The sequence below is a fragment of the Nannobrachium achirus genome (genome assembly GCF_963921795.1).
Source record: "Nannobrachium achirus genome assembly, chromosome: 20".
Taxonomy (NCBI): domain Eukaryota; kingdom Metazoa; phylum Chordata; class Actinopteri; order Myctophiformes; family Myctophidae; genus Nannobrachium; species Nannobrachium achirus.
The window spans coordinates 9,270,006-9,280,285 of record NC_137827.1 but is presented as its reverse complement, the minus strand read 5'-3'; the positions used below and the strand labels follow the sequence as shown (position 1 = coordinate 9,280,285).

The 10,280-nt window shown below is 42.8% G+C and overlaps 1 protein-coding gene across 1 annotated transcript in view; it reads left to right on the top strand.

The window, feature by feature from the left end:
• Positions 1-9,021, top strand: part of sec23a (Sec23 homolog A, coat complex II component) — a 43,256-nt gene extending 34,235 nt beyond the window's left edge. The window contains exons 14-19 of the mRNA XM_080750808.1: positions 207-360; positions 733-810; positions 2,140-2,301; positions 3,888-4,043; positions 5,756-5,821; positions 6,386-9,021. Coding sequence (XP_080606934.1) covers positions 207-360; positions 733-810; positions 2,140-2,301; positions 3,888-4,043; positions 5,756-5,821; positions 6,386-6,475 — 706 coding nt within the window. The 3' untranslated portion in view covers positions 6,476-9,021. The remainder of the gene's footprint in view (positions 1-206; positions 361-732; positions 811-2,139; positions 2,302-3,887; positions 4,044-5,755; positions 5,822-6,385) is intronic.
• The last annotated feature ends 1,259 nt before the right edge of the window (positions 9,022-10,280 follow it).

The following is a 10,280-nucleotide window of genomic DNA, read 5'->3' as shown; positions in this document are numbered from 1 at the left end:
TCAGTATACAGTATTCTGGTGCTCCTATATTTTTAAACTGCTACTGTAGTACCGATGCAAGTAAAAAGGTTAATTTTGAGCCCTGCTCTCTCTCTCCCTCTGTCCCTCTGTCTGTCTGTATGTCTGTCTCTCTCTCTCTCTCTCTCTCTCTCTCTCTCTCTCTCTCTCTCTCTCTCTCTCTCTCTCTTCCCCCCCCCCCCCTCCAGCTGGGCAGATGCACAGACTCAGATTCAGAACATCGCTGCGTCCTTTGACCAGGAGGCGGCGGCCATCCTGATGGCCCGCCTGGCCGTGTACCGTGCAGAGACGGAGGAGGGACCCGACGTACTGAGATGGCTGGACAGACAGCTGATCAGACTGGTACGCACACGCGCACACGCACACGCGCACACACACACACACACACACACACACACACACACACACACACACACACACACACACACACACACACACACACACACACACACACATTACACATAGTAGGCTACTAGTCAGAACTGTGGTCCTCACACTTTTACATTTCAAGGACGCCCTTTTCATTTAAATTAATTTGGCGTACTGTACACTTTAGGTATTTCAGGTATTTTCTTTTTTACTTGAGTATTTCCAATTTCCAATACTTTTACTTCTACTCCACTACATCTTGTATGCACTACAAGTATTTAAAAACACTGCAGCGCTGACTGAAGTGCAGAGGTCTGATGTTATGATGTGTTTGTTTCATTCCAGTGTCAAAAGTTTGGAGACTATCACAAAGACGACCCAAACTCCTTCAGGTTCTCTGAAACCTTCTCTCTCTATCCACAGGTACTTGGCCTCAGTCATACATACATGACTATTATAGTATTTTATCACAGTTCTCTGCTCTGTCTGCCTTGTACCAACTGCATTCTGTCATACCAGTAGAGAATCATACACACATGCACACAGAGTGGATAATTCCATAAATAATCCTAGTCGAACACCCTACGCATAATCCCAGTATCATCAGTGGGTTCAAATAAAATCAGTGTTTGTATTTCTATGTGTTCAAGTTATGAATTAATTTTTCATTTTAACGTTCTCACTTGTTCCTACACAGCTGCAAACGGGAGCTTATTTTTTCAATGAAATGTTATTTTAACCAAACTGTGTGGTACAGTATGTTAATACAATATATAACTGGTACATCTGTGTGATAGAATATGTTATTGCAATATAACTAGTGAATCTACATGTATAGCTCCTTTCGGGAACCTCTCCCTCCTGCTGCTCGATCAAGCGGTGCGAACGATACGAACGGGGCGGCGCGAACGGTCGCCTCGGTATCTTCGCCCCACTTGGAAAAATCTAACTGAAGCGACCTTTGCTTCACCCCCACTCCATTCATCGCGTTGATGTTGTCCGGAGACACAGAAATGTTTTTAGTGTTTGGTGTTTTGCGACTTCCTTTTTTCCGGGTGTTTCGCCTTGATTTCAACAGGACATGATTTTTTACCAACGTGGACCTGCGCGATCAGAGTGAAGCGATAGAAACAACTAGAATAGAAGAAATAGCTTCAGGTTTGGACGCAGCTTCAGATGTTTACTTTTTTAGCGTGGAAAATAATCTAAGCAATGGGGTTGAAACAAGAGTTTAAATCGCTGTATTTGTCAGCCTGTGGCCAGATCTTCCAAAAGCGATTTCACGGAAGCGGGAATGCACATGCGTGACTGGCCACTCATCATCTGTGTACCGGAAATTCGAATTTGGGCATATCGTTTCCAGGAACCTCATCTCTGAGCTATAGCGGAGGGAAAGGTTCTGAAAGGAGCTAGTGCATCTAGAGTATGTTAAAACAATATAGTTGGTGCAACTTTGTGATAGAATATGTTAATTCAATATAGCTGTATGGTAAAGTATGTTAATACAATGTACTGTACTCTTCGTTACAGACATTTAGACCTCGTAGATTGTAGCCTTAAAATGTATTAATAGTTATAATTATATGTCTGTAGATGGACTCTCTACTCTGCAGTATACATTGTTGTTGTTAATGTAGTGTATGAATAATATCTACTGTTGTCCTGGACAATCCTGTCTCAACATCCTTTTCTGTGTGTGTGTGTGTGTGTGTGTGTGTGCGCGCGTGCGTGCGTGTGTGTGTGTGCGTGCAGTTTATGTTCCACCTGCGCAGGTCTCCCTTCCTGCAGGTGTTCAACAACAGTCCAGATGAGAGCTCATATTACAGACATCAGTTCATGAGACAGGACCTGACACAGTCCCTCATCATGATCCAACCCATCCTCTATGCATACTCTTTCAGTGGACCCCCCGAGGTACGCACACACACATACACACACACACACACACACACAATCCAACCCATCCTCTATGCATACTCCTTCAGTGGACCCCCCGAGGTACGCACACACACACACACACACACAAACACACCTACAACCTAGAAACTCGTCATGATGTGATGAGTTGTAAGCTTCTAGATTGGCTCTTTTTGAAAATCTTTGTATAGGGTTTAAAGGTAGTGTAAAGCCCTTTTTCCATTGACATGGCCCAACATCACACCACACCACTCCACACCGCCCACTTGTGCCAGTTTTCCACTACAAGGACCTGGGTAGAGTGGTGTGAAAGTGGTACTAAACGTGGTACTAAAAAGTATCCAATCTAGAGTAGGTCTGAGCTAGGCCAAACACTTCATAATGACTGATCACTCACTGACTTTTCATTTAGACCACGAGGATATACTGTTGTTGTAATACATGATAATAGTTTCAATTATGTTATAATCACTGTAGGTGACAAGCGGGGGCCTTCCAATCATGGTCAAGTGGGGGCGGGCCTTCCTGCGCATAAGGCCCACCCCCACTTGACCATGATTGGAGGAAGGCCCCACTCTATCCTGATTGGCAACCAACATTTTTGGTGGAGCACCTGAAACTGTTAAATACTCTCAAAGAGAAATGTTAGACAAAATATGGGTCAAACATGGATACTTGATGGTGTAGGTCAGAATCGGGGACAAAACTGTTGCATGGGTGGCACTGTAATATGAATCCCTTAAACCCCAGTATGGTTTGAGCGGAGTCCCTCAGGGCTCTGTACTAGTTTCTTTCTGTTTTCGGTTGTTGGTCCAATACGGATGCTGGGGTTCATGTGGTTGTTGTGGTTGTGTGTGCTGTGTTTCAGCCTTGCTCCTGACAGCATCAGTATCTACTACCAGAATCGTACTGATGGCACTGTCTTCCAGCGAGATCTGGACCTTCAGATCTACGACCATGGAGACCGTACCAGATCACACACACACACACACACACACACACACACACACACACACACACACACACACACACACACACACACACACAAGGACACGCACATGCACATGCACATACACACCAGCCTGGGATCAGTATAATTTCCGGGTATCCCAAACCGGTCGGGGAACAGAATAGGGATGTGACGATATGAAAATGTCATGTCACGTTTACGATATTATCGCGATAAAATCAAAATATCCCGACATCCATTATCTTGGTGGCGGACCTTTTGCCAAAAAATAGCAGATCTCCAAGCTCACAACACGTCACATTGCTACGTGTTTGTGCTGAGCTTGTAGATCGGCTATTTTTTTGCAAAGAGATTTGGTAGAGAGTGGGGAAAAAAAGACTTATCAAGTATGTTATTTTCCAGGTCCGTTTTGCAATTCTAGAGGGTAAATTTAGTAATGCAGCTCTGCAAATAAAAGGTGAATTGATCCCAGTGCATGACGGAGGACAATTTCACCATGAATATAAATCTCCACGCTACGATAATTGTGAGTGTTTTTTGTATCACGATAGGGATGGTCCCATCCCTAGATCTGAAACAACTTTTCTCTTCCTCTCTTCCTCTGCACCATCAGACTGTATCTCAGTGGCGTACAGCAGGGTACCAAGAGATGCCAGAGTATGAAAACTTCAAACATCTTCTTCAAGCTCCGGTCGACGACGCCCAGGAACTCCTGCAGACGCGTTTCCCCATGCCCAGATACATCGACACACAACATGGAGGAAGCCAGGTATACAATACAATACAATACGTTTCCCCATGCCCAGATACATCGACACACAACATGGAGGAAGCCAGGTATACAATACAATACAATATAATATACAATATATACCAGGTGGCACACATGGGCCTGTACACACATCCGCCTGGGTGACAGCTGCTGGGCGAGCACTGGCACTTTGGCATGGGATCAACTTTCCCTCTGCGTCCTAAAATAAATATTGGCACTTTGGCTACAGTGTGTGTGAAAAGAAGCAGAAGGAAAAAAAGAGAAGAGAGGCTTATGGAGAACTAAAAATAAAAATAGAATGGAATCACTCCAGATCCAGATCCAGTGCAGTGCTATTTGGAAGCACTTTTGCTATTGAGACACTTAGATTCTGTGGTCAGGTAGGACACCTACTGGTTGAAAAGAGGTATTGCAAGAAGTTAAAAACGATTTATGCTCTACCCAAAATGGACTTTCTGCATTAGCTCAGCATTAGGCATTAAAGGCAATGCTGTTTTATTTGTATAGAACATTTCAACAACAGGACAATTACATTTAATGTGTTGTACACAGAACATCAAAAATAAGTTATAACATATACAATTACAGTGCAGAAGAGAAAGAAAAGTAACTCAAAGGCAGCGGCAGACGGAAAGGTCCTGGTGGCAGCAGACCTGCAGGTTTCATTTCCAGATATGTGGTAGATAAACACTAAATGCTGATTCCACACATTTAGTTTTAACGACAAAAATAAAATAAACTATTTTTAAAAAGTCCTTTTGCACACCTAGGAGAGGGACAGGTGCAGAGTAATGAACTTGAATTGTAGACTAAACCATTCAAAAGCTTTATAGACCAACAGCAGTGTTTGGAAATCAATTCTTTGACACACAGGGAGACAATGTAAGCATTTAAGAACTGCAGTAATATGCTCCACATATTGGTGTTAGTATGGAGTCGAGCAGCAGCGTTCTGAATCGACTGCAGTCGTCTGCTAGATTATTATTATTTGAGCGGTGCTAACTGCTCCTACATCTGGCTTTATGTGTGTGTATGTCCATCCCGCAGATGGGACGCTTAATGAAATGAACTCATAAAAAGCACCGCTCTCTTCACACTGGGTTTGATTTTTATGGAGACATTTAGACATAATTCTTTGGTAGTCACATGGTCAGTAGTCTCGCGTAGCCAGACAACTATTCCACAATCTCCGAATGCTATATAGAGTCTGGAACGGCAGCTCCCGAACGGCGAGTATCGGAAGTAGCCACTGCTGCACTGAACTGTAGTCCCCTGGTAGTCCCACTGGAAACATAACAGAAGCGCACTCGCACAGACAGAGTCATTCGAGCGGCATATTCTTGTTATGAGTGTATAGTTTAAGAAAACATTTGAAAACATCATGGAAGTAACACCAACAACACCAGAGAAAGACGAAATAACGCCCCAAGAAATATTGAAAGGAGACATAACGCCTCCAGTAGGACATGTTATTGCTACTGCACCAAGGGAGCGGTTGCGTCACATCCGCTTTATCTCGCACTCATCGTTTCTATTTCCCCAGACTGTATGCCGGGAGCATTTGCAAATTGCGTTAGGCAACAGTCTGGCCACGCGAGACTACATGGTCGGGGACCCGGGTTCAAAACCCGGATATGATATGGATCGCAGATTGATGATGATGATGATGATGATGATGATGATGATGATGATGATGATGTGTGTTGCAGGCTCGATTCCTGCTCTCCAAGGTCAATCCGTCTCAGACCCACAACAACATGTACGCCTGGGCCCAGGTAACCACCTCCACCTCCACCCCAACCACACACTCACACACACACACACGTATTCACTTTTATTACCCGGCTTGTTTGGATGCTTGATTCTGATTTCAGCGGTGAATTATAGGAGAATAATGACCGCTCCGCTCTATAATTCACCGCTGCCTAATCAACGGCTCAGAGCAGGCGAGAAATAGACGACGCAGTAACAGAAAATGGATTCTATTTGACCAGCAATTCTTTGTTTTCCAAGGCGACCGTGTTACGCTGGGGGGGACGCACTTTCAGCCGTCTGTAAACAAGGAAATACTTTGTTTTGTTTTTAGTTTTGAGTCAAATTATTAATTTTATTTAGTAGCCGGGTAATAAGCGGTCGGTGACATATTAACCTGTCTGGCTCCTATCACTCTATAATGACTGCTGAGCAAGATGTTATCCCTTGCATAGTGGACCCTTTGTATTGACCTTGTTCTCTCTCTCTCTCTCTCTCTCTCTCTCTCTCTCTCTCTCTCTCTCTCTCTCTCTCTCTCTCTCTCTCTCTCTCTCTCTCTCTCTGTGTCTCTATGTCTCTCGCTCTAGGAGTCGGGCGCTCCCATCCTGACGGATGACGTCAGTCTGCAGGTGTTCATGGACCACCTGAAGAAGTTAGCCGTCTCCAGCGCTGCCTGAGTGAAAAGAACAAATGATATCCCTTAAGCTCATGAATATTTAACATGCATATCTGTTAAATATTAATATTTGACATCACCTTCTGTTGGATGTCGATAATTTACTTTATACCTGTTGAATGTCAATACTTAATATTTTGCCATTATATCAAATATCAGTATTTGATATATCAGTTAAGTGTTAATATATGACATTATATCAAATATCAATATTTGATATATCAGTTAAGTGTTAATATATGACATCTGTTAGATATACATATTTGTCAATAATTAAAATATTAATATTTTTCATTATCTATGTTAAATGTTCATATTTGACATTTTATATAAATTATATATATTTAGTTTATATACATTTCAACAGATAAAACCGGGAGTCAATACAAATCTATGCGGCAGCCGTTTGGTTTGTGTTTGTCTACGCGTTTTGTGACGCGGTCTTCCCTCCGCAGCGCCATTCCACGCGGGTTTGTTGAAGTGGTCGATCCTAGGGTCAGGAAAAGTGCAAAGGATGATTGTATAGCGTCACTGTCGGGTGAAAACCTTGTATGTCCAAAACCGTTCGTTTTGCATGTATCATTTTAAAAATCTACAAGATCTACAAGCACACAACACCTCGCACCGCGAGGCGTTGTGTGCTTGTAGATCTGCTGTTTTCACTACTTTTGTGCGACGGCTTTGTATGATGAAGCAGGGCTTTACTTTGCGAAAGAACGCACACATTTGAAACTTGGAGATACAAGGTTTCCACCCGACAACAACGATATGCTTGTACGTTCTACTCATGGAAAGGTTGGCGAAGCATTTGAATGACTTAGGACCATTACACGCGCCTATGCAATGCTAGCAAGAGTGACGCTTAATGCACAACGCTGTACTGTGTAACATTGTCAATTAAACAAAAGTTATTTGTTATAGAATTCTTCACTGGTTTATATTTCCTCACAATAACCATTCCTCATGAATGCGTTTTTGACAGCTTCTCTAAAACACTATTCGTTTTTGTCGCGAGTGTCACTTAAATATATTAGGCGTGCATCAGAGATTTACCAGAAACGTATTTACGTTCCTGACAACTTTTGATGGTACTTAAAGGGCCACTTCACTAGTGATGTGTTTTGCATCATATGATGCAAAACGCATCACTAGTACATGCTGAAATACTAAAATATCTAAAAACACAGATTGAACACAAAGAATTACTCCGGATTGTGTTGATCGTGTCCCAAACAACAATAAAATAAGAAAGGGTTGTCCCAGAGGTGAAGTGCCCCTGTAACAAAAAATGTCCCCGGTGTTTGTTAGTAGGAGCCTGAAACAGCGTTCGTTTTGGAGCGGTACTTCTGTGGTTTTGTTTTTGAACTGAATTCTGGGTAACGCAGTTCTATGACGGACCGCACAGACAGATGCTGTAATGACAACGGAGCTACCAGGGCTGTCAACAAAAAACACTCAATGTTACACAGTAGGGAGAAGGACTTTAATATATCGTGCAGAAACCTCTTATCTCCATATTTTAACCTTTTTGTGTGTGTTTTTCTTTTCTTTTTTGTCATAAATTACCGCCCTACTTTATCATATACTGCAGCATTACACAAAAAGTATCAAAAGTAGCAGATCTGCAAGCTCCAAACGCTTTGAGGTCCTCGATCTGATACTTTTGACGTTTTTTGAATCCTGAAAAGTACGGGTTTTGGACATATGAGGTTTCCACCGAACTCCAGAGAATGGCATGACATCCAAAACACATGCTCAGTATGCAAAGCGAAGAACAAGAAAAACGAGGGGCTCATGAGGTAATGGCAAAGTTAAAAACGTGTGGTGGGTGCTTCTAGGATCAGTGGGATAAAACAATCCGAGCACTCAAAAAGTTAAAACATGAGGGGAACGGACGTAAAAACGGTGTACTTTATTTCATTACCAAATAATAAAAGCCAACATGTTTCGACCAACGCAGGGTCTTCATCAGGGCATAATTATATGCTCAGTATGCGCTGCCATGCAATTCTATTGTGAGGTGGTAGAGCTGCTACTTCGTCAGTTTAGAAACGATTTAAATAGTGAAAACAGCCGATCTACAAGCACACAACGCCTCGCATGGCGAGGCGTTGTGTGCTTGTAGATCGGCTATTTTCACTAGTTTTGTGCGACAGTCTTGCATGATGAAGCGGGGCTTTGCTTTACGAGAAAAAAACGTACACATTTGAAACTTGGAGATACAAGGTTTCTGCCTGACAACCACTATTTCCAGCCTTCACAGGGCACCGTGGAAGTTGGCTCTCCGTTTGTTTTATTTCTGCTCCGTCTACAGTGACAATGTGACACTACGTTATTTAGTTTCTGCTGCCTATTGGATAATCGATACTTTGCCCTATATCTATGAGCGTGTGTGACTTGCAGGGAATATTCGATTTTCAAATGAAAAATGTACGACACGTGTGTTTGTTTGTTTTGGTTGAAAATATGTTTATAAGTTGTTACCATGGTGACCGGATCATGTGATTAATTAATCAATGCATCATTCATAAAAACGTGAAAACTATGTTTTCCTGACTGTGTGTGTGTGTGTGTGTGTGTGTGTGTGTGTGTGTGTGTGTGTGTGTGTGTGTGTGTGTGTGTGTGCGTGTGCGCGCGCTCCTGTTCAGTCAACCTGAGGTTTCATTCAATTTCTGGGGTCCAACCTATGTTCCCCAGGTTCTATGTTCCCCAGGTTCTATTCCCCTCCTCACAGCATTAGTTTAGTGAGGTTATGGTTAGGGTAGGTTTAGGTGGTAAGAAAGTGGGGAACATAGAACCTGGGGAACATAGGTACAGTCCCCAATTTCTGACACAAAAGATGGTGTAGCTGTTGTTGTTTTCATTGGTTGAATAAAACTGCCATCAAGGGCATGATGACCAATCACATGACTCTGTCTAATCAGAGATCCGTGGGTTTGTCATGTTAGGTTGTCTCTATAGTCTAACCTAGCCACACCCTTTCACAGCTCCGCCTATTCTGCTTATTGCAACCGTCAGGTCGCAGTTAGTACAGTATGAACACGGCCAGCTGTGAGTCAGTCATGCCTCATGTCACACTCATGTCCTGTCAGCCACGCCTGTAAAAGCCACAGGGAGGCGCCACAGAGCTATGTGAGTGAGTGTGACAGCAGCAATGGTATTTAGAAGCTACGTCCCACAAAAGCATCCAAAGTAGCAGGTCTACAAGCTCGAAGCTTTTGAATTAAAATCCTGAAAGGTTTTCGGACACCCAGCGGCGACGATAATCTGGGGGTCCTTGACTTGAACACATTTGGGAACCACTGGTTTGAACAATGTTAAGAAGCAAGCCCAAATAAGCAGCTTTAGACACTTTAGAAACAAGCCCAAACAACTGCAGCCCGCAATATGGAGAAGCCCCTGACTGGCAATATGTGCAAGCTACTTTACAGAAGAACAAGCCCAATGTTGCCCATTATCAGCAGACATGGCGACAGTGGCTGCATCTCTGCATGTGGATTAAATGGTGCTCATTAAAGGACAACTTTGTTTTTTTACAACAAGGGTTCATATTTGAGATAGTCATTAGAGAAAAGAAAAGATGAGTGTTAAAATGTTTTCATTTACTTCTTTCTTTTGTTTTAGTGATTTTACTATTTTGATTTCAATGGTTTGGGGCATGCGTACAAGTGGATAAATATGTCTTTTTACACACAATAAGCCGGCAGTTTCTTTATTACTATTTACACCAGCCCCCATAAGTCACATCTGCCCATGAGAAATTGCTGTGCATCTTAGGAATGGGCTGATTGTGTCTAAAAAGACAT